Source organism: Chiloscyllium plagiosum, unplaced genomic scaffold (assembly GCF_037043375.1).
Source record: "Chiloscyllium plagiosum isolate Xiang-an unplaced genomic scaffold, Cpla_swu_hap1 HiC_scaffold_2, whole genome shotgun sequence".
NCBI lineage: Eukaryota > Metazoa > Chordata > Chondrichthyes > Orectolobiformes > Hemiscylliidae > Chiloscyllium > Chiloscyllium plagiosum.
The window spans coordinates 112,667,879-112,684,840 of record NW_028270140.1 but is presented as its reverse complement, the minus strand read 5'-3'; the positions used below and the strand labels follow the sequence as shown (position 1 = coordinate 112,684,840).

At 40.3% G+C, this 16,962-nt stretch overlaps 2 protein-coding genes across 6 annotated transcripts in view; one reads left to right on the top strand and one right to left on the bottom strand.

Annotated features, from left to right (window-relative positions):
* Window positions 1-160, bottom strand: part of tmem167a (transmembrane protein 167A) — a 31,393-nt gene extending 31,233 nt beyond the window's left edge. The window contains exon 1 of the mRNA XM_043708560.2: window positions 26-160. Within this exon, the coding sequence (XP_043564495.1) occupies window positions 26-28 (3 nt within the window). The 5' untranslated portion in view covers window positions 29-160. The remainder of the gene's footprint in view (window positions 1-25) is intronic.
* An 89-nt stretch (window positions 161-249) lies between these two features.
* Window positions 250-16,962, top strand: part of xrcc4 (X-ray repair complementing 4) — a 386,273-nt gene continuing 369,560 nt past the window's right edge. The window contains exon 1 of one of the 5 annotated variants that reach the window (XM_043708485.2): window positions 250-388. The gene's annotated coding sequence lies outside the window, so the exon portion shown is untranslated. The remainder of the gene's footprint in view (window positions 389-16,962) is intronic. The other 4 variants (XM_087999707.1, XM_087999705.1, XM_043708491.2 and 1 more) reach the window with 4 other exon arrangements.

The window sequence follows — 16,962 nt, the reverse complement described above, 5'->3', positions numbered from 1 at the left end:
ACAAAAAAGACAAACCCTCACTCACCATCCTGCACACTTCATAGCCACATCACACTTCCGGCAGGTCTGGAAGTGACGCACTCCCCTTTCCAGCCGATTGCCTTCTCAACGCTTTCTTCCTCCTCGCCTTTGCCGGCGGTTGGTAATGACGTGCCACACAGCATCTTCACACGGGGTGGGGCTCAGGCTCAAGCGCATGTTTGTGTGAAACGTAATCGGAATCGGGCCGCACGGCGTGAGGCGCTGCGATTGGCTGGACGTGTGGAAGGTTCTGGGTGTGCTCTGATGTCGCTGTGAAATTAACCAGAGAAATGAGAGCAGAGTGTCGGCGGTAAAGGAGGCTCGGCGTTTAAATTCAGTGCACTCAGGCCGAGTCTGGTCATTAAAGGTACAAGTTATGAGTTCAGGTTGTCTACCAGTTTGTTGTCATGAACTCTATCCGACATAAGTCCGACTGTTTGATCCTGGATAGTTTGACTTCACATTTTTTGAAAACAAGAGTTTATAAACGCCCTTTAACGTGTGGAAACTGACAGCAAAATGTTTTGAAGTCCACGAAATTTCCGACTGAAGACCGCAAAACCCTCTTTCTTTAATAGATATAGATCAGGCAGAGATCATTCTGCCCATCTTGTCAATGTTGGCTATTTGTACACCTTTGAAGGAGGGGGCCTTGTCATTTAGACCTCAGAGGAGTTTGGCCAGCCACTTAAAACTCTGAAAGCATCCCTAGTTTTCAAACATTACTATATTCTGCAGATCTTCTGTCCGACAATGTCCATCAGACAGTGTCATTTTTTAAATAGAAAGATGGCAGCAATTGTATTTTCATTCAACAAAATAAGTAATGTAAAATCAAGTCACCAAAACACAGAAATAAAAATAGAAATGCTGGAGAAATTCATCAGGTCTAACAGCTCTAGAGGAGAAGATCAAACTGTTTGGGTTCTGAGGAAAAGTTACACTGACCTCAAAACATTAACTCTTCCTCTCTCCACAGATGCTGCCAGACCCACTGTGCTTCTGCAGCACCTTCTTTTTGCTTAACATTTTCAGCAACCACAGTGTTTTACTTTGAAACCAAAATACTGTGGATTCTGAAGAACTGAAATAAGAACAAAAGGTGCTGAAAGAACTCAGTAGGTCTGTCAGTATGGCTGGTGAAAGAAAGTTAATGTTGTTTTGAGCCCAATTATGACTTCTGAACTGAAGGGGCTGTAAATGATGGTGTTTTTATACTATTGATGAAGGAGCAAGTGGAACAAAAGTAAGAGAATGGAAGGAAAGAGTCCAAGATGGACCAGGTGAGAGCAGGTTGGAATTTGGAAGCAAAATTGATGAATTTTTCCAGTTCTGGATGAGAGAAGGAAGCAGTGCCAATCCATGTACTGGAGAAAGTGTTGTAGGAGGAGCACAAGTTGAAAATGTTTCACAAATCCCATAAAGAAATGAGTATAACTTGGACCTATTAGAGTACCTGTAACTGCATCTTTGACTTCTAATTTTAAGGTTTTTTTTTAAAACTTTGAATAATTTAATAAAAATCTGATGGTAGACATTTGATGAATTGTATATTGTGTGTTCTGGTGAAATTACAGTTAGTAAAACATATTTGATAAATTTCAAATTTAATAGCATTATCAGGACTTAAGTTTGTACTCTTTTCTCAATAGATATTTCTTTTTCATTTCACTCATGGGATGTGGGCATTGCTGGCTGGGCCAGCATTTATTGCCCATCCCTAGTTGTCCTTGAAAAGGTGGTGGTGAGCTACTTTCTTGAACCACTGCAGTTCACGTGGTGTAGCTGACCCACAATGCCATTAGGGAGGGAATTCCAGGATTTTGATTCAGTAACAGCAATATATTTCCAAGTTAGGATGGTGAGTGGCTTGAAGGGGAACTTGCAAGTAGTGGTGTTCCCATATATCTGCTATCCTTCCCTTCTGGATGCAAGTAGTCAGGGATTTGGAAGGTGCTATCTAAGGATCTTTGGTGAATTTGGGCAGTGGACCTTACAGTACACACTGCTGCAACTGAGCACCGATGGAACATGGTGCCAATCAAGCAGGCTGCTTTCTCCTGGGTGGTGTCAAGGTTCCTGAATGCTGTTGAAATTTCATCCTTTTAGGCAATTGGGAAGTATTCAATCACTGTCTTGACTTTTGCCTTGTACAAAATAGAAGAGAATAGAATATAATTTATTGTTGCGTGAATAGGCTTTAGTGAGTCACGAAGATAGTGGACAGACTTTGGGGAGTCAGGAGATTCCTAGCTTCTGACCTGTTCTTGTAGCCACTGTGATTATGTGACGAGTTCAGTTGAGTTTCTGGTCAAAGGTAACCCCCAGGACGTTGATAGTCAGGAATTCAGTGATGGTAACACCATTCACTATCAAGGGACAGTGATTAGATTGTCTTTTATTGGAGATGGTTATTGTCTGGCATTTATGTGGTACAAATATTACTTGCCAATTGTCAGCCCAAGTCCAGATATTATTGCATTTGAACATGAACTCTTTCAGTTTCTGAGTCACAAATGGTGCTGAACATTGTGCAATCATCAGCAAACATCCTCACTTATGACATTATGATAAAGTGAAAGGCCGTAACCAGGAGAAGCAATTGTGTCTTCTGGTTCATGTAAGTTTGAAATAATCACAGTTATAGACTCAAAATGATGGAAATTCAATAAGCATTTCATACAGCTGCATATGCGGCTGGAGTGCAGTTGCTCAGCACCGAACTGTAATGTAGCACTATGTTACCCTGTGTATTTGTATAACAATTCCTTGCTCTTTATGAATAACGTACTATCCCTCTTTCTTTAAAGCAAACTACTATATATTAAAACTATACCAATTATGACTTTATTTTATATTGTGTATCAAACAACCAACTTTTGTAATGTACTTGAGTATCCTTAACTGAGGAAAAAGGAAGACATATCAGGAGACTGGAAATGTTTGAAATAATTAAACCTGTCAGAACAATTTTGGGGAGCACCTGGACAATCTGAGAAAAATTCAAGTCAAAATTGGAAAATATTTATTCAGGGATTTTTTTTTCCCAGGTTGAAAAGCTCTTCAGAGGCAATGAGTTCAGTGACAGTCCTGAAAATGGTTCGATGTTTGGTGCTGGGATCATGGTGTAGGTGCTGACAAAAAGAAGTGTCTGAGTGATTAGAACTTGCATTCCTTAAGTCCTAACGGGGAGAGAAAGTTCAGATGAAGTGTGAAATGGACAGTGCAGCATGGCGTGTGAGAAATAGGCTGAGTTCATGAAGGTAATGAGAGAGGTTTAATATGTCCATGTGACCTACTGAGCTTTTCCAGATCTTTTAGAGTTTTATTTCAGATTTCCAGCATCTGCAGTATTTTGCTTTATGTTTACAGTCTGCTGTACTGGGTTTCCCCATATTCATGATATCGCTTCTGGGTAAGGGTGTTGAGCCTTCTTGGATTTGTCAGTTATTGCTCTGTGAAGAGTTAGAATGCAGTGATGTTCACATTGTTCCTGTTGTGTTGGAGTCATGCTTGATTTTGCTCATGTTCTTTTATTTACAGGTGATGGTGTTGATGCTGCATTACTTTGTGGGTGATGCTGTTGATGTTATGTCACTAGTTAGTGAGCTTTTTTGAGCTCAGATGGAGTTCAAGTGTGGACTCTGTTCCTTCTCATTTGCTGATTTGTTTAGGTCCCAATATTGTATGATCTTGAAGCCTCAACTTCACAAAGAACCTTTGCTAGGCTTCAGGTTTACATGTTGGATCCTGCACATGTAAAGTTTGTCCTGTCCTGTCAACAATTCAGGCAGGGACTTAACATATTTGTGCAAGGGATGACCATCTTCTACTTGTGCGACCTTCTATTCTTTCTATCAGTGAGTTGTCTTACTCTCTTCAAGGGAGTAAGCATCCTCCTTGGCAGGGGTGTTATATGTTTTCTTATATTCACTAGCTCTGCATTCTAATCTTTGTCAGCCTATAGAAGTGTAGGTCAGAATGGCAGTAAGGTGAGGTTTGGATTCTTCAGTAATTTTGTGAATGTTCTGTAGACTGTCTCAATGCAACATAGTTCAACTTGATGTCCCTTTGGGTAACATGTTGAACCGTTACTCCTCAGCAAATTCATGAAATTCTTTGGAGATCAATTGAGTTCCACTGTTGCATATTACTGATTCAGCAATCCTTTGTTCTGCAGACAGAATTTGACCTGCTGAGATTATTGTAGGTCATAAGTCTTTGATCCTTCAGATAAAAGGGAGTTTTGAGTAGTAGTCTGCAACTACAGGATACCATTCTTCATTGTCTTAATAAATCAGTTCCCACATATGGGCAGTACTGGAGTCTTTTTTAAAATCATTCATGAGGTGTGGAATTAGCAGGCTGGCCCAGTATTTATTGCCCATCCCTAATCGCCCTTGAGTTGTCTTTTTGAACCACCGCAGTCTAAGCAGCGATATAGTCCCAAGTCAGGAAGGGAACTTGGATGTGGTGGCATTCTGACTTGGCTTTTCTTCTACGTGTGTCTGTGCATCACCCACTGTTGTACATCCACTTCATATCCCATTCGCCTGCCAAATGAGTGTCAATCCCCATCAATGGAACTAGCCATCACTGTCACAAAGATGTTGTCTCTGTTGTGATTTAGGTGTAACCTGCTGGACTTGTGCAAGCCTCACCTTCCTCAGGAACCAATATAGAGCCCTCCTCCTTACACTAACTTTTCAATCATGCGTTCATCTATCTGCCTATTCATGTGGCATCAGGAATAATGCAAAGATTACAATATTTTGAAGTCATGCTTTTCAATCTGCCACTTGACTCCTTCAATTCTTTTTGCAGGAACTAATCCCTATTTTTATCGATGTCATTACTAGTAATGTGAACTGTTATCTTTGACTGTTTGCCGTCTCCTTTCAGAATGTTCTGCAACCATCAGCAACATTCTTGACCCTAGCCTCAAGAGGTACCTACCATCCTGTGGCTGCAGAAATGCCTATCTGTAACTCTCTCAGTTGAGTCTTCTGACCCAGTAGCTCTTCCTCTGTATGGTTCCCCCCTTGAGCAGCTGGGGTCTGATAGGACTCCCTAGAGGAACTGTCACTCTTTTCCAACATAGAAAATCTTGAGTGAAATACAAATAGGTCTGTCCTGACCACCTGCCTGCCCTCCTTTTAACTGATGGTCACCCATTCCTTCTCTGACTGCAGGGGATCACATCTAAAGACATGCTATTCATGTAACTCTCAGCCTTGCAGATATACTGCATTGACTCCAGCTGATGATGAAGCTGCAAAACCCTACACTCAAGTTGATTGAACTAGTGACATTACCTGTAGATATTATAATCTAGACTGTGCATGTGATATAATCCTGAGATCAGGACAGGGTCAAGCAGAGGTGTGCCACCATCCCCACCTTTTTCTCTATCTTAAGAGTCACAGAGTCACACAGTACGGAAACAGACCCTTCGGTCCAGCAAGTTCATGCTGACCAAGTTTCCCAACTAAACTAATCCCACCCTGCTGCATTTGGCTTATATCCCTCTAAATCTTTCCTATTCTTGGACCTATCCGAATGGTATCTGTATATACCACTTCCTCTAGCAGTTCATTTCACAGATGAACCACCCTTTGTGTGAACAAATTGCCCCTCAGGTTTCTTTTATATCTTTTATCCTCGCACCTTAAAATTATGCCCTCTAGTTTTGAACTCCCCTACCTGAGGGAAAAGACCTACACTATTCACCTTGTCTATGCCCCTCATGATTTACAAATCACTGTAAGGTCACCCCTCAATCTCCTACGCTCCAGGGAAAAAGGTCCGAGCCTATCGAGCCTCTCCTTATAACTCAAACCCTCCAGGCCTGGTAATATCTTTGTAAATATTTTCTGCACCCTTTCCAATTTAATAACATCCTTCCTATAGCAGGGTGACCAGAACTGTACACAGTACTCCGAAGGTGGCCTCACCAGCTCCTGTGTGACCACAATACAACGTCAGAACTTCAGGACATCCTGATGAAGGGTTAAGCCTGAAACGTTGACTCCCTTGCTCCTCAGATGCTGCCTGACCTGCTGTGCTTTTTCCAGTGCCACACTTTATTGAGTTTGACTTCTCCAGCATCTGCAGTCCTCACTATATCTCCTAATCTGAGCATTGAAGGCAAGTGTGCCAAATGCTTTCTTTATCACCTTTTCTACCACTTTCAAGGAACTATGCACGAAGGTCTCTCTGTTTGATAATACTCCCCAGGGCCCAACTATTAACTCATGCGTCCTATATTCTCATCCAAATCATTTATATAAAATGACAAACAACAGTAGATCCAGCACAGTTCCTTGCTGAATACCACTCGTCATAAGCTTCCAGTCTGAGAAACAACCCTCCACCACCTCCTCTGTCTCCTATCATCAAGCCAATTTTGTATCCAGTTGGCAAGCACTGTTGCCTCACAGCACCAGGGACCACCCCATTTGATTCCAGCTTTGGGCGATTGTCTGAATGGAGGTTGCACATTCTCCACATGTCTGCATGGGTTTCTTCCAGTGCTGTGTTTTCGTCCCACAGTCCAAAGATTGCAAGTTAGGTCGATTAGTCATGCAAAATTGCCTATAATGTCCAGGGACGGGCAGGCTAGGTGGATTAGCTATGGGAAATGCAGGGTTACACAGATAAGGTAGGATGATGCTCTTTCGACCGTTGGTGTGGACCCGATGGGCCGAATGGCTTGCTTTCACACTCTAGCGATTCTATAACTAACTGTGTCAGTCCTGGCCTTGTTCATCTTATCAAAATTCAACACCTCATATTTATCTCAAGTTAAGATTCACTTCAGAATGTAACGTTAAGAAAGTCCTGGAATTTACAGATGAAAAAACTGAAGCCAACATGCCCATTCTAAAAATGAGAGACTTAACAACAATCCAAGTCTTTTTCAATATATAATTTCAGTTACATCACACTGTAAACCTTTGCTATAGATTCAGTGTCCTATGATCTTATACTCCACAACCACCTGATGAAGGAGCAACGCTCTGAAAGCTAGTGCTTCCAAATAAACCTGTTGGACTATAACCTGGTATTGTGATTTTTCACTTTGTACACCCCAGTCCAACACTGGCACCTCCAAATCATGACCAATTCTAATGTCATCCACAAACTTACCTAACCATGTGTCCTATGTTCTTATCCAAATCACTTATATAAAATGACAAACAACAGTAGATCCAGCACAGTTCCTTGCTGAATACCACTCGTCATAAGCTTCCAGTCTGAGAAACAACCCTCCACCACCTCCTCTGTCTCCTATCATTAAGGCAATTTTGTATCCAGTTGGCAAGCTCTCCCTGAATCCCATGTGATCTCACTTTACTAATTAATCTACCATGTGCAGTTGCATGAATGTGGTCTATCATCATCAAGAATAGAAATGTGGGTGGGTTAATACCACAGTTGAAACACATCAAGGTAAATTCATTACAGTTATATTGTTTCTATTTTTATGGTGATTGTAAACCATAATTAGATTAAAATACCAGTATACTACACCTAAAAGTCTATCTTTTCAGGATCAACCATGCAAAACCTTGTCAAAAGCCTTAATAAAGTCCACGTAGGCAATGCCTACCAGTCTGCCCTCATCTATCTTCTTGGTCACATCCTCAAAAAACTCAATCAAGTTTGTGGACATGATATCCCAAACACAAAGCCATGCTAGCTATCCCTCATCAGTCCTTGCCCCTCCAAATGCACATAAATCCTTTCTCTCAGAATCCCCTCCAACAACTTATCCACTACTGATATCAAATTCAAGGATTTGTAGTTACCAGGCTTCTCCTTTTAGCCTTTCTTCAATAAAGGCGCAACATCAGCCACTGTCCAGTCTTCTGGCACCTCACCTTTGGCTGTGGATAATACAAATATTTTGTGTTGGGCCCCACAAATTCTTCTCTAGTTTCACACAATGTCTTCATTACACTTGATCAGGTCCTGGAGATTTATCTACCTTTCTAGTTTTAAGATACATAAATGCGAGGTATTGCATTTTGGTACAACAAATAAGGGTAAGGCTTTTATAATTAATAATTGGCCCTTGGTAGTGTTGTAGAACAGAAGGACCTAGGGGTGCAGATACATATTTCTTTGAAGTTTGTGTCACATATAGACAAGGTGGTTAAAAGGCATTTGCCTTCATTGCTCAGTCCTTTGAGTATAGGAGTTGGAAGTCATGTTGAGGTTGTACAGGACATTGGTGAGGCCTCTTCTGGAATACTGTGTCCAGTTCTAATTATCCAGTTGTAGGAAGAATATTATCAAACTGAAGAGGGTTCAGAAGAAATTTACCAAGATGCTGCTGGCTATGGAAGGCTAGAGTTATGAAGAAAGGCTGGTACTTTTTTATTTGAGTGTAGAAGATTGAGGGGTGACCTTACATAAGTATTAACAATATAACAGGTACAGATAGAGTTAATGGTACAGGTATTTCTCCTATAACACAGTAGTTGCATTCTCGCACAATGCCGTGTTGTAGAAGTAATGCAATAGAAATAATGGGGCCTATGGGAAAAGCAGGATTGGGGCGAGACACCAAAAATACCAATAAAAATCAAACAAAAATAGTAGTTAGCTGAACACAAGCGATAGCACAGTCGAAGTAATTTTAAAAAAAATATATTTTAATGAAATAATATAGTAAATTTAACACTTAAGCACTAAAATCTCTGTACTTTTCGCGAAGCTCTTCACCAGAAAGCGTGCTAGCCAAGTAACCACATGATGGGGGTACAGTTACAATGTTTAAAAGACATTTGGATGGATACATGAATAGGAAAGGTTTTGAGGGAAACAGGCCAAGAGCAGGCAGGTGAGACTGGTTCAGTTTGGGATTATGTTCGGCATAGACTGGTTTGTCCGAAGGGTCTATTTCCGATTGTATGACTCTAATATCTCCAGCACTTCTCCTCTGTAATGTGGACTATTTTCAACAAATCAATATTTATTTTCCCAAGTTCCCTAGCTTCCAAGGCTTTCTCCACAGTAAAGACTGATGCATAGTAATTGTTTAGTATCTCACCCATCTCCTGTAGTTTCGCGCATAAACCATCTTGTTGATCTTTACGGGACCCTATTCTCTCCCTATTTGCTCTTTTGTCTTTAATGTGCTTGTAGAATCTCTGTATCCTTATCCTTATCCTTAACTTTATCTGCCAAGGCTATCCATAACACCTTTTTGCCTTCCTGACCTCCTTTGAAAGAATGGTCCTACTCCCCTTATACTCTTCAAGAGATTTACTTAAGCCTAGTTGTCCACACCTGACATACCATCTCCTTATTCTTGACCAGACCCTCAATATCTCTATTCATCCATTGTTCCTTACTCCTACCAGCCTTACCCATTACTCTAAAGGTAATATACTGCCTGTTCATTACCACTTTTCTTCACCTTCAGCTTCTCAGTGATGTGAACCCCGCCTACAGGATGGACTAAAACATTTCTACCTCAAGTAGTTGAAATCCAAGAAGAAAACAACACCTTGCTTGTCGAACTTCACTATATGGATGACAGTGTCATCTTTGCTGTCTCAGAAGTGAACCTTTAAGCCTCACTTAATATCTTCATGAAATCATACCTAACAATTGGTCTCAGCTTTGATCTTAAGAAGACTCAAATCCTTTACCAACTTGTACAGGGTCAAGCTCTTGTCCTTTCTCCAATAAGATCAACAGAGAAATCCTCCCAAACAGGAACATTTTCCCTACCTAGGAGGCTATCACTCAGCTAAGGCTGACATTGATGCAGAGATTCATTCGCATCCAATCTGTGAATGCCACCTTCGAATGCCTCAGGATGCGAGCCTTACCATTGTGTATAAGGCAGTCATCCTTCCAACTTTCTCTATGGCTCTGAAACTTAGTTGATAAATATATATCCCATCTCGAGGCTTGAGAAATGCAATCAATGCTGTTTGAGACGGATTCTCCACATCAGTGTGAGGACAGGCATACTAATATTAGAATCCTAGAAGGAGCCAATAGCAACAGCAAAGAGGTCATGATCATTTGAAGCCAACTCTGCTGGACTGGCCACATGTTGAGGATGACTGACTTACGACTCCCAAGCAAATTTTCACCCAGCTCAAGGAAGGTACTCGAACGAGTGGAAGATAAAGAGTTACCAGGCGTCCTAGAATGCTTCCCTCAAGAAATGCAACATCGATCTCAATACATGGGAGACCCTCGTTTAGAAGAAACTGACTTAGAGGAAGCTCCTACATGAAGAGCCAAAATTCTTTGAGAACACCTGTCAGCAAGAAGAAGTACAGAAAAAGCACCACAGAAAGGGATGCCAACAATTCAGGGGCAAGGACCAACTCCTGGAAACACTGCTAGATGCAGCTACCAATCAATTCACTGCTTTGTGCTGATAAAACATTTGTTAGCCTTTTTGAATTCTGATGGGATTCCTGTTTGGATTAATATGGAAACGTTAATGACTCGTCTTAGATCAATTGTTCTCTTCCTCAAACACAATGTGAAATTCATTCATTGTGATTGCTTCTTCCTCTGGGAACATTAAAAATTAGATCATTAATGAATCCTTCCTCGTTACAAAATACCAGGTCTTGCATTGCCTGATCTGTGGTTGGCTCCTTTTCTAAGAAACTGTCCTGAAAACATTCTATGAACAATAATCTGAATTTTCCAGTCTGCATGTAGATTAAAATTCCCATGATTATGGCCTTATCTTTTTGAGAAGGCTCCATTATCTCTTTCTTTATGCCCAACTCTACCACAATGTTACTGTTAGGGAGTCTGTACTCTAGTCGTACAAGTGACTTCTTGACTTCCATCTTCCTGGGATTGTCCACATATCTTAGTGTCTGCAGGGGCAACTCAGTTAGGCCGTCTCCCCTTTCTTTTTCCTGTACCCCTGAAATTTTGTTCTGTTCAGATAACTATTCAGTTATGTTATGAAATTTTCAAATGATTCTGCTTCCACTCCACACACAGGCAGTGCATTCCAAATCCTAACCACTTGCTTTGTAAAATCTATTGATCTTCCACTTATATATCCAGTGTTCTGGGTAAAGTGTTCCAATTTCACTCTGGACTATTTTGGAAGTAGGCTTTCACTCTATCCTGGTTAACTTGGAAAATTCACAGTGCTGAAAACCAATTTTGTGGAATTTATCTTGATTCTTCTGATTGAAAAATTAATATCTGAATTTTGTCTGTGTTTTTATTTTACAGAAGCTATTTCTCATCCTCTTTAGTCTCACTGGAGATTCTCCACCCAGTTTTATCTTCTCGGATTCATTGATGCCAGGCTATACTCAGCCTTTCTGTGGCAGCATGGCTCATATCAAGTATTCAGTCGAGCCAGAACTTGTACTTCTATCTTACCATTGGATTATAACCTTGATGTTCCCACATGAAGAAAAACTAAACTGCCGTAATTTGAATCAGATTTTAGAAATACTGTACTGCAATTCAGAATTCTAATTACATGCATTAGTACACTCTTTGGCATATTAGACAGCTGCAATTTAGCTATGAGATTTTTTTCCTGCAAAAATATACCCTTTCCTACAGTAGTGTTGATATTTTTGTGCTTTATCTTAAGAAAATTTCTTCTCTGTGTAGCTACTAAATCAATCATAGTACCCAGACCAAGACACAGTGAATACAGACTGGCAATCAACTCATGATTCTTCTGGCCTGTAAAATCATTAGTCATTTTTTTTAACACATTGAGCCATTGCAGAGGCTTATATTTTGAGACTAAAATTTATTTATAACCTCATTATTTACACTATACAAATATTTATCGTGTTTACCAGAACTAAGACAAGAATATGTGTTAGGTCTTCTGGTAAACATTATAAATATTGCCATGGTAAAAATAATGGAGGGTTGTAAACACATCTTTGTATTGGAATACAAGATATTGTATTAGGTGTAGATTGGAAAAGAACTATGTTTGCATTCCATTGTATTTCATTAATTTACACTTGCCTAAAGACTTTGTCTCTCCAAACCTTGCAGTTTTCTAAGCTGGCACTCTAATTACGTTCTTCACTGTCACTGTGTCAAAATGCTGAAACTCCCTTCCTCAGAGTATTGTACCTTAAATACTGTATTGTTTTAATGTGGTGGCTCACCACCCCCTTCTCAAGGGCAATTCGAGATGGGAAGTGCATGTTGGCCTAGCCAGTGGATGGCTGCATCCTGTGAATAAATAAAGTTGGTGCGTATCCCAGACAATACACCCTAAAACTGATCTGATTTCTGACTTTGTAATAAAGTGTTCTGCAAGGTGGTTGGAAAGTGGTGTCCAGTGAGACAGCTTGAAATTGACAGAAAAGTAGTTTTAAAGACAAATAGAAACATTTATTTCAAGAGAATCCACAATGAAACATTTGAACAACTCAATGCAATTTTTTCTAACTATTTCAAATGATTCAGTAATGGATTAAAATGCAAGATTACAGCCACTTGTATTCTTAAAAAAATGAATATCAATTAATAAGTCACCATAAAAATATACCAGAAGCAAATCTTTTGTGGTAACTTATGCACATAATTTGTAATATATTGAATTGGCTGCTATAGAACTTTTCAATAATAAAGAAAAATGCTTAAAAAGCAGAAAACTATTCCTGTATAAATCATCGCAATGAAAATATTGCAAAGGCAGGAGTTTAATTTTGGTAGTTTAAAATGAAAAATATGCTCCTTTGGCATATTTTATTGCACTACCCAAATCACTTGGTTGTATTATTTTTAAAATAATGGACCAATTTGGGAACAGATTGTTACAGTTGGAAAGTATAAAATCAAAGAAGCATCAAACAATGCAATTGCTTGTACGTTTTTATGTGCTGGGACCAGTGCTTACATGTAGCACAAGCTGAAGGGAGAACACTTTCCTTTGTTGACTATATTATGTAAAGTGAGTTGGGTAGTTTCAACCTAGTTCCCAATGAATACAGTAGCGACCACTAATAGTTCACCAAATTCACTAATTGTTAAACCCACCAAGAAGAGCTATACAATGGTTAGTACAGGAAATTGAAAATTCTACATAGATTGTGTAATTGCTCTTTAGAAGTAAGGGTTGAGGCACTTGATTGGTTCAGAGTAGAGGTAACATTGCTGTGGATTTGACTGCCGTAATATGATGTGGGATATCTAATGTGAAGTATTCAGTTGCCAACTACTGACATCTCTCAGCTTGATGAGAAATGAGTCCATTTATTTATTCTTTCTACAATATGTATTTTAATTTCTATGTTTCTTTGCTGTTTTTCAGCTATTTTGTTCTCTTTCATCTGATTTTCTTGACTTTTTTGTTCATTCTTCACCAGACCACACTAATTTGAGGAATTAAATTGTGAACGCCTGGTTCCAGATTGTGGTAATCAAACTAGGAACAGATGAGCAAAGTCTCCGCTTTATTCAGAAGTCTGAACCAAATTAGTTGCTCCTTTCGTGCAATCAGACAATGGTTAAAGTATAGAAAAAATGGAATGAGGAGCACAAACGTAAAGATAGCCATCAAAATGGCTGCCTGTGCAGGCACAAGTGGGCCCATGATGTTAGTTACTGACAACAGATACCTTCAAGCCAAAATGGATCTGTGGATGTCTCCTATATTCCGTGCGTAATAATGTTATACTGACTGCACATGAGCAACTGGTCATTTTGAGATCAAAATTTCTGGAGCTGGGGCAAAAGTCACAAAGTAGCATCACTGTTGATGTGGGCTGTTCCTCAACAAGGCGGGTGGAGGTGTTGTATGATGTGGTGGTGGTGGTGGTGGTGACGGGGGGGAAGTGGTGGGGAGTGGAGAGAGAGAGATATTTCTTCTCTGGGCTGAATTTAGGTTGGCTGACAGCACTGAAGATTTTGACACCACTACACTGAATGCTCAAAGTCTGACGCAGTAGAAGATCCTTTCAATTGGAAGGCATGCTTCCGCTGCATGTCAGTAGTGTGGCATTGCCAGGTGGAATGTTTGCACCTACATGTTCCTTATGCCAACAGTGGCATTTCTATGAAACATAGCCAAGAAGAAAATTACTCAGCCTTTTGCCTCCATGCTAGTTATCTGCAAATGTTGTTCATCTAATTGCACTCCCTCTCCCTTTAATCCTGTACGTTTATTTTCCCCTCCGATTTGCTCAGTGTGATAACAGACTCTAACCACTTGTTGCATTTAAAAAAGTAGATTCTTTCTCATGTCACTTCCATGAGGAGATGCTTCTGCTTGGATTCTTCAGAACTCTGAGACTCTCTACTCAATCTCTTGCCGGGTTTTGAAGAACAATGCCCCATCGTCATGAATGAAATCCCTCAACCCTGAACTATTCTTGTAAATTGTTTTTTTTAAAGCCTACATAATCGAGTGTCATGTCCAAGAAAATTGTGGAGCAATGCAAATTTTATAAAGTAGCCAAAATAAGGCCTTCATTTATCCTTTATTTATTGTTCCTATAAATGTGTGACTGGAGAGCTAATTGTGGACAAAAAGGAAGTGACTGATGAATTGAACAACTACTTTGTATCTGTCTTCATTATACAAGTCACATTGCAGAAGTAGTGATGAATCAGGAAATGAGAGGGAGGAAATCCAAAAAAAAAGACTCTTACCTGAAATGTGTATTTTGACTTGCGAGTAGTAGTTGGATAGGCTGTGTTTGTATCCTTGGAATTTAGAACAGTGAGAGGCAACTTGACTGAAACACATAAGGATTGCCATGGTGTTAAGGGTGTAGATGGAGAGGAATTTGTTAAGTGTGTACAAGAAAATCTTCTGCTTCAATATGTGGATGTACCTACCAGAGAAGGTGCAAAACTTGACTACTCTTGGGAAATAAAGTTAAAAATCACACACCAGGTTACAATCCAACAGGTTTAATTGGAAGCACACTAGCGTTTGGGGTGTCGCTCCTTCATCAGGTGGTCGTGAAGGAGCGACGCTCCAAAAGCTAGTGTGCTTCCAATTGAACCTGTTGGACTATAACCTGGTGTTGCGTGATTTTTAACTTTGTACACCCCAGTCCAACACCGGCATCTCCAAATCTTGGGAAATAAGGCAGGGCTGTTGACTGAGGTGTCAGGGGGGACAGTGACCATAGTTTTATTAGATTTAAAATAGTGACGGAAAAGGATAGACCAGATCTAAAAGTTGAAGCTCTAAATTGGGGAAAGGCCAATTTTAACGGTATTAGGCAAGAACTTTCAAAAGCTGATTGAGGGCAGATGTTCGCAGGTAAAGGGACAGCTGGAAAATGGGAAGCATTTAGAAATGAGATAACTAGAATCCAGAGACAGTATATTCCTGTTCGGGTGAAAGGAAAGGCTAGTAGGTATAGGGAATGCTGGATGACTAAAGAAATTGAGGGTTTGGTCAAGAAAAAGAAGGAAGCATATGTTAAGTATAGACAGATTGAGTGAATCCTTAGAAGAGTATAAAGGCAGTAGGAGTATACCTAAGAGGGAAATCAGGACGGCAAAAAGGGGACATGAGATAGCTTTGGCGAATAGAATTAAGGAGAATCCAAAGGATTTTTACAAATACATTAAATGCAAAAGGGTAACTAGGGAGAGAATAGGGCCCCTCAAAGATCAGCAAGGCGGCCTTTGTGTGGAGCTACAGAAAATGAGTGTTTTGCATCAGTACTTACTGTGGAAAAGGATGTGGAAGATATAGAATGTAGGGAAATAGATGGTGACACCTTGAAAAATGTCCATATTAAAGAGGAGGAAGTGCTGGATGTCTTGAAACGCATAAAGATGATAAATCCCCAGGAGCTGATCAGGTGTACCCTAGAACTCTGTGGGAAGCTAGAGAAGTGATTGTTAGGCCTCTTGCTGAGACATTTGTATCATCGACAGTCACAGGTGAGGTGCCGGAAGACTGGAGGTTGGCTAACGTGCCAATATTTAAGAAGGGTGGTAAGGACAAGCAAGGAAACTATAGATCATTGAGCCTGATGTCAGTGGTGGGCAAGTTGTTGGAGGGAATCCTGAGGGACAGGATGTACATGTATTTGGAAAGGCAAGGACTGATTTGGGATAGTCAACATGACCTTTTGTGTGGGAAATCATGTCTCACAAACTTGATTGAGTTTTTTGAAGAAGTAACAAAGAAGATTGATGAGAGCAGAGCGGTAGATGTGATTTATATGGACTTCAGTAAGGCGTTCGACAAGGTTCCCCATGGTGAGCAAGGTTAGATCTTAGGGAATACAGGGAGAACTAGTCATTTGGATACAGAACTGGCTCAAAGGTAGAAGACAGAGGGTGGTGGTGGAGGATGGATTTTCAGACTGGAGGCCTGTGACCAGTGGAGTGCCACAAGGATCGGTGCTGGGTCCTCTACTTTTTGTCATTTACATAAATGATTTGGATGCGAGCATAAGAGGTACAGTTAGTAAGTTTGCAGATGACACCAAAATTGGAGGTGTAGTGGACAGCGAAGAAGGTTACCTCAGATTACAAGGGGATTTTGATCAGATGGGCCCATGGACTGAGAAGTGGCAGATGGAGTTTAATTTAGATAAATGCAATGTACTGCATTTTGGCAAAGCAAATCTTAGCAGGACTTAAACACTTAATGGTAAGGTCGTAGGGAGTGTTGCTGAACAAAGAGACCTTGGAGTGCAGGCTCATAGCTCCTTGAGAGTGGAGTTGCAGGTAGATAGGATAGTGAAGAAGGCGTTTGGTATGCTTTCTTTTATTGGTCAGAGTATTGAGTACAGGAGTTGGGAGGTCATGTTGAGGACATTGGTTATGCCACTGTTGGAATATTGCGTGCAATTCTGGTCTCCTTCCTGTTGGAAAGATGTTATGAAACTTGAAAGGGTTCCGAAAATATTTATAAGGATGTTGCCAGAGTTGGAGGATTTGAGCTTTAGGGAGAGGCTGAACAGGCTGGGGCTGTTTTCCCTG